The sequence below is a fragment of the Peromyscus californicus genome, unplaced genomic scaffold (genome assembly GCF_007827085.1).
Source record: "Peromyscus californicus insignis strain IS unplaced genomic scaffold, ASM782708v3 Scaffold_6__1_contigs__length_162567912, whole genome shotgun sequence".
NCBI lineage: Eukaryota > Metazoa > Chordata > Mammalia > Rodentia > Cricetidae > Peromyscus > Peromyscus californicus.
The window spans coordinates 134,457,120-134,477,012 of NW_026294584.1; the positions used below are offsets into that span (position 1 = coordinate 134,457,120).

Here is a 19,893-nt window from a genome sequence, read left to right on the forward strand (position 1 = left end):
GGTTGGCTCACTTACAGTTTCAGAGGTTCAGTCCATTATCACCATGGTGGGGAGCATGAAGGCGTTGCAGGCAGACATAGTGCTGGCTACATCTTGATCAGAAGGCAACAGGAAATAGACTGAGGCACAGGGCATGGCTTGGGCATATATGATACCTCAAAGGCCACCCCCACAGTGACATACTTCCTCCAACAAGGCCACACCTCCTAATAGTGCCACTCCTTATGAGCTTATGGAGGCCAATTACATTCAAACTCCCACAGCCCCCTATATGGTGTTTTTTAGCTGGAGGAAGCTAATAGATTGCTGTTGGTATACAATGCTGTGGAACCCAATGACCATTTATATCCTGTTCTAACTCTCCATGTTGGGAATATGACAGTGAGCATGGCCTGGTCCCATCTTTCTGACTCAGAATCAGAAAACTCTCAGCACTTCTATGGCAGTGGTTCCAACAACAATAGCTGGAATGCCTAAGAAAGTAGCTAGTGTGGAGGGCTGGGTAATTCAAAATAGCTGGGACTTTTAGAGCAGGCAGGGAGGCTGTGTCAGTATTTTCCCTGACTTGGGGTGGGGGAGGCTTTGAGTTATGGAGAGTGGTGGTATGTGTTGTGGAAGACGGCAGCAATGTCTGCATGTATGTTGAAAGCTGCTTATGTATTAGGATCCCTCTTTTGATTTTGTCCTGGTAGGTCGAGTTCCACGGGGAAGGGTGTGGTCTCACTCATATTTCTATTTGAAACTGTACACCAGTTTCCCTTGAGAATGTCCAGTACACACAGCCAATGTTACCTTCATGTTCTCAGGTATGCATCCCAGTAGACACTATTTTGAAGAAATTTAAGTGACTTCTATTTCCAGATAGTGCCAGTGAGGGTCAGTACCATCAAATTTTTGGTTAAAAAAAAAAATCTAAAACTCTGAACAAGAACTAATAGTAACTTATTTTAAATACCATGACTGGCCTGGAAACTTTCATTTCCAAAGGTCCTAAGGCACTGAGACCTTAGTGTCAAAAAGGGCTATGTTGGTATGATTTACACAGCTTCAGCTGGATACATGTTTTCCTTCCTTAACTGGGATAGCCTTATCTGTGGGAGGTGACATTGGAGACTTCTGTTTACCATGGTCAACTGGAAACTACCTGGTGTTCTGATGTGGTAAACGAATAACTGTTTACCACGGTCAACTGGAAACTACCTGGTGTTCTGGCGTGGTAAACGAATAACTGCCTCCACTGGGACTTTGATGGAAATCCTTTCAACACAAAGGAAAATAAGGCATCAGGGGGCTAAAGGCATTGCTGTCTCTACAACTGCAATGCTTTGCCAGTTACAAAACAGCCCGTGTTCGTATCTGAGGACTCGAGTCCAGTGTGGACCATGGCAATAACAATTACATGAAGTAAGGCCCCATGACTTGTGAGGAAGGGATTTGGGTGATGCAGGGAGGCGATAAGACAGTGGCAGCGGCATGGAGTGGGGGGATACGATCATGATTAAAGCATCTCTCTCTCTCTCTCTCTCTCTCTCTCTCTCTCTCTCTCTCTCTCTCTCTCTCTCACACACACACACACACACACACACACACACACACACACACACACACACACACGAATCTGTGGGAGAAAAAAGGGCCCAGTGGCTTTTTTTTTTTTGCTGCAAAGCTGAAATGTAGGAAGCCTGTACTTGGAATGTGTCCTTATGCCATTTCATACAGTCCCAGTGAGCTTGGGGCAGTAAGGTGAGTGAGAAGAACCAGGAGCTCCCTAGTCAGGAAGTGTCAGGTGTGGTAGTGAGGGACAGATATGACAGAGATGACAGAATCCTCTTCTCTAGAACAAATTTGGGGAAAAGTCTGTTTGTTTAACAGTTCAGATTTCCTTATGTTGCCCATGCTAGACCCAATGCCTAGGTTCAAGCAACATTCTTTTTTTTTTTTTTTTTAGCTGAGGCTCGAACCCAAGGCCTTGCGCTTGCTAGGCAAGCACTCTATCACTGAGCTAAATCCCCAACCCCCACTCTCAAGTAGTTGGGATCACATTGCCTGTCTAGAAGGACGTGTGTGTGTGTGTGTGTGTGTGTGTGTGTGTGTGTGTGTGTGTGTGTGTCTGTATACGTGTATACATATATACATATATATATTACTTAACATAGGTACCCTAATTTGTAATTCTTCCCCCAATGACACAAATAATGTTATTCTGCACTTAGCACAAGCCTGTAGTATATTCTTCTATGTAGACACCAAACAGAACACACTATTCTTATACTGGGAATGAATGGAAAATAATATTTAATGTTTGTGTAATTTCAAGAATGCAAAAGTGCTATTTTTGACTATAATTCTCTATAGTCAAATCTCCATTTCCTCTCTGTTTTCTCAACTTAGTGCTAGGGAATATCATGAGAAACAAGGCAGGAGTTTTGGGTTCTAGAGTCAGAAGTCAGTGCTCTGCTGGCTTTGAGCCCCTCCTGTGTCTACTCAGCTCTGTGCCACAGTCCTCCTTGTCTTCACAGTAAGACCCAGGCATCCTCCTCTCTGCCTCCCCAGCACTGGGCACAGGTGCATGCCATTGCCTAGCTTTTTAATGTGGGTTCTGGTGTGGGCGTCAAACTCAGAGCCTCATGCTTGGGCAACAAACACTTCTATTACTGGGCCATCTCTCCAGTCCCAAATCCTAATTTTATTTTTTTGCCAGATATTTCAGCATCCAAATAGCAAGATATTCTGGAAGAAGAAAATGCCAGATTGTGTGAGAGCACAGCTGAGAAGGAGGCGAGTCCACTAGACTGTGTATTTTTCATAAATGTGTCAAGACACATACAGCATGCACACATTCCTCTGCTCAGTTCTGAGGCGAACGCACATTTATCTTCAGGGCTCTGCTCGTCTCTGCTAGATTGCTAGTCTGGCCTCTTACGTGCTGCTGCTCTTAGTGCTTTGGACGAGACTTCAGTGTGTGAGCTGAGAAAACAAGTTCAGGCATCACAGAAAGAAGAAGAAACGCAGACCACAAACACTGAGGCTGAGAACCAGAACAAAGTCCGTCACCCACCAAGAACCACTCTCCTTCCCCTCTCTGTCCCTGCGGATCTCAGGCTCTGCCCCAACCAGCTCCTGTGTCTGTTTGCCTCACTTGGGTGGCACAGCAGCCAAGGCAAAGCCATCCAAGAGGAAGAATGGAATGTCTGTCTACGGCCAATGACTGATGAGCTCGGAGTGGTGCAAACAGCTTCCAGGTTGTGTGCTGAGTACCGCTTCAAGCACAGTCACTGGAGTTCACTTCTTTCAAAAGAGGGATGGACGAAAGTTACCCAGCAATTGGAGAGAACAAATGGAAAAAGCATCCAAGAAGACAAGGCCTGACACAAGTTTTGGAACAATATTTTCTAAAAAATAAAAATGGGACCAAGTGCTGGGAACAGGGATTAGAATCCAAGTTCAGTGACCCAAAGAGCAGCTGATACAAACTCATTCCAGTGTGGTTCAACCCCTGATGGGAAGCTAGCATTTATGGTGGAAAAACAGAAAAAGAATTTGTCCTCTCGGGGGAAAATCCACTTTTAGTGTTTAGTAGAATCTACCAGTTGAACTGCTTTAACACTTCAAAGGGAGGTTGGAGGTCGGGGTGTGACTGTTACAACAAAATACTGACAGACAACAAAGATATTTAATTATGTACATGCACATGAGTTGGTGTGAGAATATGTGTACATGAATGCAGGTGCTAATGGAGGCCAGAAGAAGGTGTCAGATCCCCCAATCAGAAGCTGCCTGACATGGGCACTGTAAGAGCAGTATGTTCTGAATTGCAGAGCCGTCTCTCTACCTACTCAAAGTACAAATCTTAACTATCTAATTGTGTACATGCACACATGTCTGCACATGTGGGGCACACATGCATGTGTGTATGGAAGCTAGAAGACAACCTTAGGTGTCATCCCTCAGGAGCTGTCCATCTCCCACCCACCCTCTTGGCAGTCCTGGGGACTGAACCTAGGGCCTCACAGATGCTAGGCAAGTGTTCTACCACTGAGCTTCAGCCCCAGTCTACCTTGTTTTTTGAGAAAGGGTTTCTCATTGGCCTGAAGCTTGCTGATTAGGATACACTAGCTTCCCGGCAAGCCCTGGGTTCTGTTTGCCCCAGACATCTCACAGCTAGAATTACAAATATGTGTCATAGCACTTTTCAATTTTTAAAATTTATTTTCTATTTTAATATGTGTAGGTGTGGTGTGTGTGTGTGTATGTGTGTGTGTGTGTGTATGTGTATGTGTGTGTGTGTGTGTGTGTATCTAAAGTGTGTGTGTCTGTGTATGAATGTGTGCCTGTCAAGGTCAAAGAACAATCTCAGGAGTCTATCTTTTCCTTCACCCTTGTTTGAGACAGGTCTCTTGTTCACTACCGCTTACACTGGGCTAACTGGCTCATGAGCTTCTGGAGAGTTTCCTGCCTCTGCTTCCTCTCTCCCCTAGCAGCACCAGGATGTGCTATAGCATCTAGCTTCATGTGTTCTAGGGATGCAAATTCTGGTCCTCACACTTGCGTGCCAAGTACTTAGATCCTTTAGCAATGAAGCCATCTCCCCAGCCCTTGTCTCTTATTTTTGAGATAGGGTCTGGTATTAGTTTCTTTTCTGTTGCTGTGATGATCAAAAGCAACTTATGAGAGAAAGAACAAGAAGCTGAGAGCTCATATCTCAACCACAGCATGAAACGGGGAGGGCAAACTGATGGAGAGTGAGGCTGAATCTAAACTCTCAAAACCTATTCCTAGTGACATACTTCCTCCAGCCAAGCTGCCCCTTCTAAACCAGTGGTTCTTGGCCTGTGGGTCCAATGGCCCCTTCACAGGGGTTGCATATCAGATATCCTGCATATCAGATATTATGATCCATAACAGTAGCAAAATTACAGTTATGAAATAGCAACAAAAATAATGTTATGATTGGGGGTCAGCACAACCTGAGGGGCTGTGTTAAAGTGTCACAGCGTTAGGAAGGCTGAGAACCACTGTTCTAAAGCTTCCCACATAGCACCACTAACTGGGGACCAAGTGTTCCAGACCTGGAGCCTGGGGGCACAGTTCTCTTTTAAAATACCACAGGTAACATTCTATCAACCTCTATACTTTCGGGGATACTTGAACTAGTTCATAAAAAGTAACGTGCCGTAGACCTGGGGAGATGGCTCAGCAGTTAAAGTCCTCTTCCTGCAAGCAAGAGGACTAGAGTGTAGACCCTCAGAATCCAAATGAATGCTGGATGCCAAGGCAACCCATCTGTACCTCCAGCCTGGGACGAGGATCTCCTAAGCTGGCTAGAGAGACTAGCTATGTAGGCCAGCTCTGGGTTTGATTACGAAATCCTGTCTTAAAAATAAGGTGGCAGACAAGTCAGAAAACAGGCCCAGCATCAACCTAAGGCGTGCACGAACACACACACACACACACACACACACACACACACACACACACACACACACCTGAAAGAGGAAAAAGAAAAAATAAAAATGTGATGTCTGGGTAAGGTATCATACACCTTTAATTTTAGCACTTGGCAGGAGGCAAGAGGATCTTGAGTTCAAGGCTATCCTCATGCACATACTAAGTTCAAGGACTGCCTAGATGATGTCTCTGCAAGCAAGCAAAATAGTGATATAATCACATACAAACAGGAAAGATCTGAGGACAAAACTGGAAACAGAAAATAAACAAAACATAACAATAGCAAGTGAAAAATTTCACAGGGAAGCCTTCTAGAATTTGCTGCAAATAATTTTTATGACTCCATTTTTATGCTCTTTGAATCACAGCACTGACAGAGACTAACAGGAAGTTCAAAAGAAAGTCCACATAGGACTAGAAATACAGGCTCATAATTTCCCCTGCTTAGAGAACAAGAGGAACATTCCAATTGGGAGAGTTCAGTAAAAGATCACCTGAAAATAACGGTGAGGACAGAGTACACCAGCATCTAGCAGCACAAGTCTCACAGAATTCAAGCACTGGAGAGTGGAGGGCAGGGGTGGGAAAGGAGCGAAGAGCAAAGCTGAGTGTGGAGCACACACCCTATTTGTGAGGCAGAGGCCCACGGACTTGAAGTCCACGGACTTGTATGGGTTGGAGGTTAGCCTGGTCTATACATTAAGTTTCAGATCAGTCAGCGCAACATAATGAGACCTTGTCTCAAAAACAGCAGCAGCAGCAGCGGCAAACCCAACAAAATCCAAACAAACAAAAGAAAAAGAAAACTAAGATCAAAGAGGCAAACTCAAAGCTGGCTGACTCTTTTATACACACACACACACACACACACACACACACACACACACACACACACACACACACACAGTGTATACCTTAGCTGTCACTGATAGCATACGGCACTGAGGTGCGTGTGTCTGCTTCCTTCCATGTACCTCTGTCCAGTTTTGTTCAAGCTAATCTCTCAGACCCCAAGAAAACACCAAAGTGAGTCATGGCTTATGCCAGTACTTAGCAGGTGGTGGCAGGAAGACCAGAAGTTCAAGGACGGCCTGGGCTGCACGAGTCAAAAGTGGATACATAACAAAATAAAGCAAAAAAAAAACAAATAACAAAACAACACAACACAGAAAAAAACAAAATGAAGCAACACAAAAACAAAAAAACAACAAAAAACCCCCCCAAAACCCGATATAAACCATAAGATAAACAACTCTCAAAATTCCCAAGAATATAAGATTTGGAGGCTGAATTCTGACAGTGACAAAACGTCACTTCCTAACTTCTTTCCAGGCTCTGCCTCTAATCTATTTGAGGCAGTGGCCTTCAACTTTCAGTGTGTTAACTCTGAGTATTTATAGTCTCATCTCTGGGTCATTTGGAAACAGAAGATTTATTTATCTTTTTAATATATTAGAACTCTCCATTTTTATTCTTTCTAAATTCATTTACTTATTTCATTTTATGCATATGGGTGTTTTGCCTGCATATATGACTGTACAGCATGTGCATGCAGTGTCCATGGAGTCCAGAAGAGGGCATCAAATCCCCTGGAACTGGAGCCACAAACAGTTGCTAGCTGCCATGTAGGTGCAGGGACTCAAACCAGGGTCCTCTGGAGGACACAACTACCTTGAGAAGAAACAACTATGGAATTGAGAAACTTACTCTGCCCACAGGGCAAGTCCACACTAAGCGATCCTTTGCTGAGAAGATCTGGCGTTTACCTCCTTTATATCCACTACTCTAGACAACCTCTTTCAACATGCTAATAAGTAATGTTATTTCATTAGATGTCAAGTAATCCTAGGAAGAAATATTATAATGTAGAGCTGAAAAACTGGCGTTCACAAAGGTTAAGAATTACAGCTGGGCAGTGGCGGTGCACGCCTTTAATCCCAGAACTCAGGAGGCAGAGGCAGGTGGATCTCTGAGTTCAAGGACAGCCTGATCTACAAAGTGAGATCCAGGACAGCCAGGGATACACAGAGAAACCCTGTCTTGAAAAACCAAAAAGCAAAACAAACAAACAAATGATTTGATGTCCCAAAGTTGGAGAGAGCCAGAGCCAGATTCTGGGTCCTGATTCATCTGATCCAACTATTGTTACTTTCTCTGTAATACTTTGTGTATGTCTGTTTTAGGATGGTGAGCCATTACTTTCTATACATCCACTGGGTTTTGTTTCTATTTGGTCAGAAGAGATTTTTTTCAAGCCAGGATGGCAGAAGGAACACTACTACATACAGTGTGAATACAGTTTGCTGCCCCTGAAGCTTAGGTTGAAATGCAATCCCTAGTAAAAGAGAAAGGGTGAAGCTAGGTAGGAATTTTCAGAGGTGAGAGCACCCCATTTGCCTGGATTAACTCACTCACACACTAATACATTAACGGATTAATGCATTATTTCCAGAATGGGTGTGTTATCAAAGCCAGTTTGAGGAGGTCTCTCCTGTGATTGCTGTCTCTTGCCATGTGATACAATGTACTGCCTGGGGATGCTGCCAGCAAAAAAGCCATCCCCAGATGTAGGCCCTTGACCTTGGACCAGAACTGTGAACCAAAATAAACTTTTCTTTATGATTTAGCCAAGTAGTGGTACTGTGCTTCTAGCAAGAGAAAAATGGATGAAGGTAAACATCTTGTTTCTTTTCTGCAATTTTTTTTAAAAGACAGAATCATTCTACAGCCCAGGCTAGCCTGGACCTAGGTAAGCAGAGGGGGACGGTCTTGAATTCATTGTAATCTGTTTGTGTCTAAGCCTTCTGAATGCTAGAACCACAGCTGAGAGCTACTACGCCCAGCATGTCTTTCTACTGAATTGAATTCAAGGGCATGGTTTGATTTTCCTGATACTTTTCTTTGAGGGTTTGAGAAGGGACACACCATGCTTTCCTCTGGCTTTTCAGGTATTCTTATTAACCAGGATTGCATTGTCTTATTAAAGTTTCCTCACTTTGGCTGGACTGTGACAGTTCTTGTCACTATAGTAGTTTAGTTTCTCTAGATTCTTGTCTCTCCTAGTAATGGCTAGCTAGGAAATAAGTTTATGGCCATCTGACACTCTTTTAACTGACTACTCACTGTTACCCCAGCAACCAGCAAACTTTTCAATCCCTTCCCCACCCGCCGCTTCCTCTTAAGTACATTAAGAAGGGACTCTCACTCTGCCTTGTGGGCCTCAGTTCTCCCTAGAAACCCTGCAAGCTGCTGCCATCTATGGAGTTAACAGCTCTTCTAATCGGTCTCTTATAAAAGGACAGTCTGCCTCAGTATTCTTGAACCCCAAACTTGAACCTTTTTAGTTCTCACTTTCTTTCTTTTCTTCTTCTTTTCTTTTTGTTTTTCAAGACAGGGTTTCTCTGTGTAGCCCTGGCTGTCTTGGCACTCTCTCTGTACACTCTGACTGTCCTCGAACTCAGAGTTCCACCTGCCCCTGCCTTCCAAGCCCAGTCCTCTCTTTTTATCTAGGGAAATACAAACCTCCTTTGGTTATTGGGTGGGACAGGGGTAGAGGAGGTGGTGGAACAAGAATTCAAAATTTCATCTAGGAGTGAGTTCAGAAATCTGTTACACAACCATCTGTCCTAGCAAGAATTCAGATACTACTTTTTCTTCTTTTCCTCATGTACGTGTATGCATGAGTGTGAGTGCATGAATATGCATGGGGAGGTCTGAGGTCAATACTGGGAGTCTTCATTAATTTTTTACTTTATTCTCTGAGGCAGGAGCTCTCAATGAAACCCAGAGCTTGCTAACACAGTTAGTCTTGTTAGCTAGCTTGCTATGTATGGGTGCTCTGAGGCTGGGCTTACAAAGGGCTGCTACACCTACCTAGCATTTATATGGATTCTGGGGGTCTCAACTCCAGGCCTCTTGTTTGCATGGCAAACACTGTACCACTGAGCCACATCCCTAGTTCAAGAATGAATATATACTAAAGAGACACTCATGTCCTTTCCTTTGGTTATCACACCATTGAAACAATGGTCTCCAAGGAACTGGAATGTCCCCAGAACTCTCACGCTCCAAGAAAGAAAAGGCAGCCTTTGGTGCCTCAGAGGAACCTGTCTCCTGAAAAGATGTCACATAGCTCTGACAGTGACAGGAAGGACCATACTTTGGCTGAGACTACCTATGTAAGCCTTGTATTTAAGCCTAAATTTCATGTAAGGACCCAGAAGATGGATTGAAGGAAGTGGGTGTCTTTGGAACTCTGTTCTCCTCAATGTGGCCAAAATGAATCAATTTCCCTTTTCTGCTTTTCACTATTACTAGTCAGTTTACTCGGCCCATTGAGGATGGGGAGCCAAGACTGGCACATTAGGGCTTCCAGGATTGAGGCTTTGTGTAGCATGAATTGTTACAAGGTCTTGTTAATAAAAACAAACCTGAGCCAGGTATTGGGGTGAACGCTGAATGATCAGAGAAACAGAGTCACAGCTTCCTCACCTCACCAATTCCTCAGCTGATCCTGTTTCCTCAGATTAGAAGCCTCTGTGTCCTTATCCAAATGGATCTCAGCTGAACTGCTTCTCGAAAGCCTGAAAGCTTAACCAGGCTATAGTTCCTCATCCTCACGCCTTAAATACCTTTCTGCCTCCTGCCATTACTTCCTGGGGTTAAAGGCATGAGTCACCATGCTTGGCTGTTTCCAGTGTGGCCTTGAACTCACAGAGATCCAGACAGATCTCTGCCTCTGGAATGCTAGGATTAAAGGTGTGTGCTACCACTGCCTAACCTCTATGTTTAATATTGTGGCTGTTCTGTTCTCTGACCCTAGCTAAGTTTATTAGAGTGCACAATATTTCGGGGAACACAATACCACCACAGCTTTGACCCTAACAATGCCAGTAACATAACAATGTTGATTACTGTCAATAACAATAAAATACGTCCAGGAGAGGGTATTTTATGTCTCCCTCATTTTCCTCCACAAAACCACAGGGTGCTCACTGGAGGGGTGCAGGAGAGGGTGGGGACCAACCTGGCTGAAGCCAACTGTAGTGGTATTTGCTCCACCCACGACCCTGGGCTATATGGCCGGATGGAGGCGGTGCCCTCTTAAAAGGAAAGGAAGAGGAGTCAAGAGTTCCCTTCTCCCTGGTTCCAGTTTCCTGGTGTGATCAAACTGCCAGGTGGATTCACTCCGGGTGAGAACAGAGGACAACTTCAGCTGTTTACTTGGTTCTGTATTCGTGAGTGTATTTCCTCAATTTACATCCTAATAAATCCCTAATACTCCTTGAGCAGACTCCCATGGATTTCTCCTTTAGCCAACCGTCAGGCCTTTATTTGTCTGTGGGACTCGTCCTTCTCTAAGGTAGGAGTGCTATTTCTCTCCAACCCACCACCTCCAGCCCTTGTTTCCCCAAGGCTTTGGCTGAAGACGGGAGAATACTGCCTCGTGGAATGGATGCTACAAGGTATCCATTTCCTGGAATAATTTAACATTTGTTTTACTTTGGAGAAGGGGACCAAAGAGGACCAATCTGAGGACGATTCCTTCTCCCCACCCAGTTCTATGAGAATTGAGGTGCCCGTTTTGAAGACTTAGACTACCACACACCTACTGCTCACCTGCTGTTGCTGTCCTGGGGTCCAAAGACCCCCAACCTCCCCTTGTAGTGCCCACCTCCAGTCCTAGCTTCAAGCTGCTGCTTTGACAGGGCTAGAAGGTTGGAATGCGTCACAGATCCTGGGGTAGAAGGTTGCGCTAACCAGATCCCAACTCTCTCAAGAGACACCCTGAAGAATTAGACTATAGGTTGGTACCCCTTGGTCACACTTCTCAGCTGCTGCTATCCAGGATGTATTTACAGTGAAGACCACCCCTCTGGTGGCCACACTGAGGAGTATGCAGAACAGAAGCAGGAGGAAGATGACATTCCTGGGTACTACATTAACCTGAAATTCTAACTTTGGTGAAATCAACCTTCACCAAAAAAAAAAAAAAAAAAAAAAAAAGGTGAAGTAATACATGTTTAACTCAGCATGTATTTAAAAAATAATGTTATGTGTACTTTCTGTTGATTTAAAAATAAACAAAAAACTATACCTCAATTAAAAATGATATTGGGACCTAAAGAGATGGCTCAGTTGGTAAAGTGCTGCTGCAGTACACATAAGTCTGAGGATCTGACCCCCAGCCAGCCCCAGGAAAAAGCTGGGTGTGGTAGTGTGCGCCTGTAATCCCAGCTCTGGGAAAGGAGAACAGAAGGACCCCTGGAGCTCTCAGGTCAGGCAGACTAGCCGAAGGAGTGAGCTCCCAGCCAACGAGCCAGTGACAGCTACTGACTGAAAAAGACAAAGACTGATGGCTCCTTGAGAAATGACATGAGAAGGTGACCTCTGGCCTCCGGATGTGTACATGCACATATACCCATGCCTGCCATACACACATCTTCACACCGACACACACACACACACACACACACACACACACTCACAGAGTACCTGGAACTATGTCCTTACCACTAACCACTACCCATCCAGATGGGACGTGACGTGTGCTTGGGCCACAGCTTAAGCAAGACCTACCTGCTCCTGGGTCATCTTCTGCAGCTCATTCTCCCAAGCTGCCTGGTCATCATCTGTATTATAAGAAGCTGGTGGAGTGAGTCCACGAAGGATTAAGGGGTCTCGGTCATGGCAGAGGGCTGTCAGGTGTCCAATATACAACTTTAACTTGCTTCTATTTTGGTCAAGTTCTAAGAGGGGCTGGATGATCTGAGGTAAACAAAAAAGTAGGAAAGTCAAGGTTAATCTGAAATGAGAAGTTCAAATATTCTTTATGCCTCCCAAACCAAGAATAAAACTCTTCTCAACACAATTGCAATCTTCATAATTATAAAGAGAAACAATTTCATAGCACTTTTTACTGGGAAGCGAGAAGCGACTATGGCTGAGTATATTGGTACCAGATGGAGAACTCTGCACCAAGGCAGGAGACTGACACAGGATGTGTATGTGTGTGTGTGTGTGTTTTAAATTATATTTTATTTATTTATTTTGTATATGGATGAGATTGTCATGGCATGGGGAGGACAAAGGGCAATCTGTGGGATTCGATTATTTCCTTTTACTATGTAGGTCTCGGGATTGAACTTAGGTCTTCAGGCTTGGTGGTATCTTTACCGTCAAGTCATTTTGCCAGTCCAGACTAGCTCGTTTTTACTGAGATGTTGTTCCTGCTGCCTAAAGCCTCCAGTGACCCCACAAGTGCGCTGTGTACTTTGTAATGAGCAGATTTCCAAAGATCTCACTGCTAGTCTCTTCTGAAAGCCTGGGCAACATACTTCATGTGGTCCTCTACCTCCCAGAATGGAAGAAAAATTCAGTCTCTGGAAAAGGTGCGTGTTGTTCTTGGCTGAGACCTATGATGAGATAACTCATTACTAAGTCTGTCTCATTCTGGCCGAGTTCCCTTCATTCATCTCTCAGAGGCTATCTGATATTCTTTCTCTGCAAACAGCGACTAGGAGATCTTTACGTAACACCAAGTACCTGACTTATGGCCAAGGACCGAAATCCTCACTTGTAACACTCTGCTCTGCATTTTTCTTAAGAGACCTGCTGTAAATTTCTTTCCTATTTGGTTCCCTTTGTCCCAGATGAGTAACTATTCCTTGGATTCTCTTTGGGAGTACACTGAATGATGGATTCTGTTCTGTTTTACGTGACAGCTTTGGGGACAAAACTCTGGCCAGGTATTGGCAGTGGGGTCACAATCCAAGGTGATCAGAAAGATCCAGTCCAGGTCTTGCATTCCAGTAGGCAGCTAGAGCAGCAAGTGCAAAACTAATGTCAGCCACGAGAGCTGCCGAGCCTAGGCAGTTTCCAGGGCTTACACCCAGAAATTTGTACCTGCTGCATGCCAATAGCCTGGCATTTTTCTATTAACAAGACACCTCTACCCCATCTCATAAATAAGGGACTAGAGCATCTATCTTCAAATAAAAAGAAACAAGGGCTGGTGGTATTCATTTGAACAGTGACACCAACTTTTCCATGAATCCCACAGAAAACAATCTTTACCTCAAGCTTAGGATAATATAAAATACATAGTGGGTCTGGCTAGACAAATGACAGGAAAGTGAATCAGTTTGGCATTACTCTAATCTACACACACACACACACACACACACACACACACACTCACACACACACCGACCTTATTTAAAGGTAATGGCTGAACACTAACATGCTGTTGTGTAAGGCTCACAGGCCCCTGGTGACAGTTCTGCACCAGCATTTCCTATCTACAACAGGCAGATCAACATACTCAGAGAAGGAAGAAGGTGTCCCAACCAAAGCAGGGGTTTAGAAAATGAAGGATTCAGATAGTTCTCCACAAACTACATCAATTCCTCAAAAAGAACTGTGTTTTATTTCTGACCCCTAATGCATACTCACTGTGGAAAGAGTAGAGATTGAGAAAGGCTGGGCATGGTGGTACATGCCTGTTAATGCCAGCACTCAGGAGTCTGAGGGAGGAAGATCATGAGTGTGTTGGCTACTCTTATGCCAACTTGACACAAGCTAGAGTTATCTGAGGGGAGGAAACTTCAACTGAGAAAACACCTCTGTAAAATAAGGCTGTAGGGCATTTTCTTAATTAGTGATTGATGGGAGGGGCCCAGCCCATTGGGGTGGTTCCATTCCTGGGCTGGTGGTCCTGGGTTCTATAAGAAAGCAGGCTGAACAAACCAGGGGAAGCAAGCCAGTAAGCAGCACTCCTCCATGGCTTCTGCATCAGCTCCTGACTTCAGGATCCTGATCCTATTGAGTTCCTGTCCTGGATTCCTCCAATGATGGATAGTGATGTGGAAGTGTAAGCCAATAAACTTTTTCCTCCCCAGCTTGCTTTTGGTCATGGTGTTTTGTTGCAGCAACGAGTTTGCAACAGTGTGACCCTGTCTCAAATGAATATTTTTCTATCCAGTTCCTATTACAGGTAGAAAATTAGTTACACTAAATAATGGGGTTTCTTTGTGATCGTTCCTCACCTCCCTACCACAGTACTGAGAGTCAAACGTAGGGCCCTGCACACATTAGCCAAGTGCCACTGAGCTATGTCCTCAGCTCTTGCTTTACTGTTTTGAGACAATGTCTCATTAGGTTGTCCGAGGCTTGCCTTGAACTTGCAATGATCCTAGCTGTCTCAGCCTCCTATGCCACCAGGCCTGTGATATTTTCATACATTGCCGTAATAGACATTGATAATACTGATTTCCCTAACCTTCCCCTCTTTCTGATGGTCTTCCCTTCTACTTTCACATCTTCTCCACTTTCCACACCTCTCGAGGTCATGTCCAAGGAAAAACATGCAATATGTGTGTGAGTGTATATATATACATATGCATATTTGGATGTATCTATATATTTTAAATTGAGAAAAAGTTAAAAACGAACTCCTCAAGATATATTTGTTACAACCAAAAGGTAAGATCCAAATATGAACGTTTTCACCACTCTACGCTTATCAGATTTTATAGAGTGTGTCTATGTGTGGTGCTGGTAATTGAACCCAGGGAGTCATACATATTAGGCAAGTGCCCTATCATTGAGCTATGCCCTTACTTTATTTTTAATATAAATTTTGAGAAAGAGTCTTGCTACGTTATCCAAGTTGGCCTTGAACTTGTGATCCTCCTGCCTCAGCCTCAGGGATAGCTGTGATAATGTCAATATAACCAGACCCAGTTCTATAGTTGTACATGTTAAGGAAAATAAATTATGAGAGAGGTTTTTTGTACTAGCTGAGAGCTATTTCTTAGTAAGAGCATTTGCTGGAATAGATTCTCTAACTAACTGGTTTCAGGGGCCAGCTTCTGACTGCACTAGGAGAGGGGAGCAATGGCTTGAAGGTATTTGGTTAGACTTTATTTTCACTCAGCTAAGATAACTAGTGGGCTTTTGAAAGACTGAGAAATTATTTTTGTATTCTTCAGAATAAAGGAAGATTCTACAATATTCCATGTGTATGGTTCATTACCTATGAGATCTAAATACACAGATCATTTGACATTTCAATACCAGGACAGAAAAAACAAAAACACTCCCTACTCTACGGAACCCAGCCAATTAAGAGGGCCTGTTTTTCTCTTTTTAGCTCTACTCTTGGGGTTGTTTGTTTGACTTATTTTGTCTGGAGACAGGGACTCCCTCTATAAGCAAGTTGAAAAAGGATGCCATGAGGGATCCACAAATGCCATTTGTCCACATACAACTTCAGTAATTATGATCCTTGATGCTGAACTTGTGATCCTCCTGCTTCAGCTTCCTGAATGCTGGGATTATAGGTCAGCTCCACTAAACCAGACTCCACGCTGTCCTAAGTCAGGGTTAGACCTGCCTGGTTACAACCCTCTGAGAAGTTATCCATGTCATCAAAAAGGTCAGATGAAAAGGTGCTGAATATTATCAGGACCTAAATTATTTACCCACGGGGAACTAAAATTCTATTGTTTGGAAGATGACTTTTAAAATTGCATTTATTTATTTGTGTGCTTGTGTCATGGTGAGCATGTACAGGCCAGAGAACAACTTGAGGGGGTTAGTTCTCTCCTTCCACCATGTGGGTCCTGGGGACTGAATTAATTTGGTTCTCAATACTCAAGTTAGGTAGCTTACAACTGCTGGTGATTCCAACTCCAGGGGACCTGATGTCCTTGTGTACACACACACATGCACACAACTTAAAAGTTCCTATATATGTGTCAGTCACTCTCAGTCTTCTTGGAAAATTACTTTTATATCTAACTCTAAGTGAGTTTTACTTGCTGACATCTTCAGAGGCAGATTTAGCTGTTCATGTATATGGTGGTTTGAAAAAAATGACTCCCAAAGGGAGTGGCACTAATAGGAGATGTGGCCTTGTTGGAGTAGGTGTGGCCTTTTGGAGGAAGTGTGTCACTGTGGGGTGGGCTTTGAGGTCTCCTATGCTCAAGCTACCCCCAGGGAGACAGACCACTTCTTGTTGCCTGCAAGTCAAGATGTAGGACTCTTGGATACTTCTCCAGCACCATGTCTGCCTGCATGCCTCCATGTTGTACCATGATGATAATGGACTAAACCTCTGAAAATGTAAGCCAGCTCCAATTAAATGGTTTTCCTTTATAACACTTTCCCGGGTCATGGTGTCTCTTCACAGTAACAGAAACCCTAAGACAATATATTAACCGCATATATATTAGTGGATAGTTGTGAGTCCTTGTTGAACTACTGTCCACTGCCTTTCAATGTGGAATTTATCAGGAAAGTCCCACAATTAACTGATAAGACTAAGACCCCAGGAACACTCCTGGCTCACTGGCGTTCTTGAACAGAGGTCCAGCAGAGAATTAAACTCTGAGAAACAAAGGAAGCAAGGGAATAAGGTTCACCAATTTTACATTTCTTCTCACTGAGCAATCCTCCTGGTCAATACTGCAGTTGATCAGAGAAGTCAAAGATGGAGTGTTAAATTCTTTGCAAAGTTGTGGAGCTATACACTCCATTCTCACTTAAAGCAGTTCATTTATGAAAGAGTTCTTTAAAAATATAGAAAAACTCTATTGTTGTGGTATCATCTTTTTGTACACTGTAAAGATGTGTTGCTCTCACTGGTTTAATAAAGAGCTATATGGCCAACAGCTAGGCAGGAAGAGGTTAGGCAGGACTTGCAGACAGAGAGAGTGCTGGGATGAAGAAGGGAGGAATTGTCAGGAGATGTGAGGAGAAGGAAGATGAACATGCCATGTCAAAGAAAGGTAACGAGCCATGTGGTAGATTGTAGATAAAACTATGGGTTAATTTAAGTTGTAAGAGCTAGTTACTAGCAAGCCTAAGTTATCAGCCATGCATTTATAATTAATAATAAGTTTCTATGTGGTTATTTGGGATCTGGCTGTGGGACAAAAAATTACACATGTACTCTATAGTATTTTTATTACACTGATCAGGTATACTGCCTATCAAATCATAATTAATGGAAGGAAAAATTAATTCAGTTTAGTACTTAGTGAATGCCTTAGTGATATGCTGTCTTCTACCCAATGGGACTATATGAGGATGTAGTTCTACTGTATATTAAAAGAACTTATGAGATGAGTGATTAATGTTTGGGTAAATATAATACTTGAATTGTATAATAGATTCATTTTTGTTTTAGACTTTAGTTTGGAAACTGATGTCAAGAACCCTTAAATTGCTAAATAAATCATCTTGCCTTGGTAGAGATTTAGTCTGACTTAGTCTTCAAATATGTTTATGAAATCCAACAAGCTTTTTATTTTTAATCCTCTGGGATGCAACCTTTGAAACAATGAGCCTTGCCATCTGAAGCATAAGCCAAATGATTAATGGATTCCCAAAACATTGGTGTTGTAGTCATTCCTTAGCTAATCCTAACAAATAGAAAACAAGAAATGTTAGAATAACCCTCACTTTATACCTTTTTTTTTTTACAAGAAATATATTGGATAGAACGCACCATCAAGTTTTAAGACTGCACTTCGGCTTAGCTGCAAGGATAGTAAGCCACTTTTATTTAAAGTTAAGTCAATAAACTTAACGTTTCAAAATAAAAAAGTAAAGGCTAAGGCAGCTGAAGTTAAAGTAAGAAAGCCCAGAGCCCTGAGTCCCAGCCCTCACTTCATAATACTTCCCATCTGTATCTGGTCGATTCTCACATGATTACACACTATGACCATCATGCATTTACTTTCCACAACAAATAAAAAAACCTCCCAGGAACTCTTAAATTATGAGATAAAGCCCCTTGTCTCAATTTGATGCTTACTCTGGTAAAAGGAGAGAAGTTCCCAGAATGTTATCTTCTGGCTACCCAGGACCCTTTTTGCCCTCAGCTCCGTTGGGAATGATGTAGTACTGCCACATGCTTAATTAATAAGAGACATTCTACCACTGCCACCTGTTCAACTGATAAAAATTTCTGGACCAGAAAGTCACTGGGACCTTGTGACCCTCTCTGCAGAGATGGGTAACGAGAAGGACACTGAGCACATCGGGACAAGTAAGAGCTCAGATCCAGGGTCCCCTGGGTCAAAGGATGGAGAAACATATTAGAAATCGTTATTTATTAATTAATTATTTTTGATACAGGGTCTTACTATGTAGCTCTGGTCATTCTGGAACTCATTATGTAGAGCAGGTTGGCCTCAAATCCACTGTTTCTGCTTCCTAACTGCTGGGATTAAAGGTGTACACTACCATGCTCAGTGGTTGGAAGTCTTATCACTAACAAATACCTGGCTCTAAAAGTACAAAGTTTCGACAGGTGGTGGTGGCGCATGCCTTTTATCCCAGCACTTGGGAGGCAGAGGCAGGCGGATCTCTGTGAGTTCAAGGCTGGCCTGGTCTACAAAGCGAGATCCAGGAAAGGTGCCAAAGCTACACAGAGAAACCCTGTCTCAAAAAAACCAAAAAAGTACAAAGTTTCTCTGAAGACCTTGGCTATAAAAAGCTTTATGGCTTGTTGAAATGTAAGCTTGTCTACAAAAACTGTAGATTATACATTTTGAAATAAGAAGTATGGAAATCATTTTTGAAGGTAAGTTATTATTTCCTCTTAGTTTTATAGTTCACAAATCTTCTGTGAGCTTTGCCCCAAGAAAGCATCACCACGCCAGAAAAAAAGCACAGCATCCCCTATTTCCTGACTCTGTACTTAACATGTTAAGGAGATAGGGAATGGGATTTAGGATGCAATCGATCTTCCATCTTTATCACAGAGCTGCTACTTGCATTCTGCTTATTAACCTTCATGCAGTTTAAAGTGATGGCAACTTATGCATTATAATAAATTAAATGTATGGGAAGGACAGGGAAAAAGATAGCATTTGCCACTAGTGAGGGAAGGGACTATACTGAGCACATCAATAGTTTATGTATGTGTTCATGGGGCATGCTAAGGCTGTAGGAATTGCAGTACTTACTTTAATACAGTCATTTACCAAGAAGTGAGCTGATACACATAAACAGATGAGGCCTACATGATAAATATGGCATTAAGTGGAGAAAATGCTCCATTTAAGGGCACAGGTTAGTTTTAGAAGATAACCAAGCAAAGTTATGTATAGAATACACTCTAAAGGGATAGTCAGATGAGAAACGAGACAGGTAATAACAATAATGATATTATTGCCAGTGATGATAATAACAATAATACCAAACAAACTAAAACCCAAGAACCTTACACAGTCCACTAGACTCTGAACACCAGGAGTAGAAGTGTTCAAAATTCCTCCCTGCTGTGAAGAGCTAAAAAACAATGAGAAATCTTCAATTCAGCCTTGGCTTGAGACTTACCTTTCTATAATACACCCTTTACTGTGTTTTAGCTGAAAATGAGTAGAGGAGTTAAAAGATTAGCATGTATGTATCCTCTGAATGACTTCCTTA

At 42.9% G+C, this 19,893-nt stretch overlaps 1 protein-coding gene across 12 annotated transcripts in view; it reads right to left on the minus strand.

Annotated features, from left to right (window-relative positions):
- Positions 1-19,893, minus strand: part of Erc1 (ELKS/RAB6-interacting/CAST family member 1) — a 338,915-nt gene that overhangs the window by 18,319 nt on the left and 300,703 nt on the right. For 7 of the 12 annotated variants that reach the window (XM_052719645.1, XM_052719640.1, XM_052719643.1 and 4 more), the window contains one exon: positions 12,028-12,216. The exons of 1 other annotated variant lie outside the window; for it this stretch is intronic. In XM_052719645.1, the coding sequence (XP_052575605.1) occupies positions 12,028-12,216 (189 nt within the window). Of the gene's footprint in view, positions 1-12,027; positions 12,217-19,893 lie in introns of those variants that run through there. 4 more of the 12 variants (XM_052719650.1, XM_052719647.1, XM_052719649.1 and 1 more) reach the window with 1 other exon arrangement.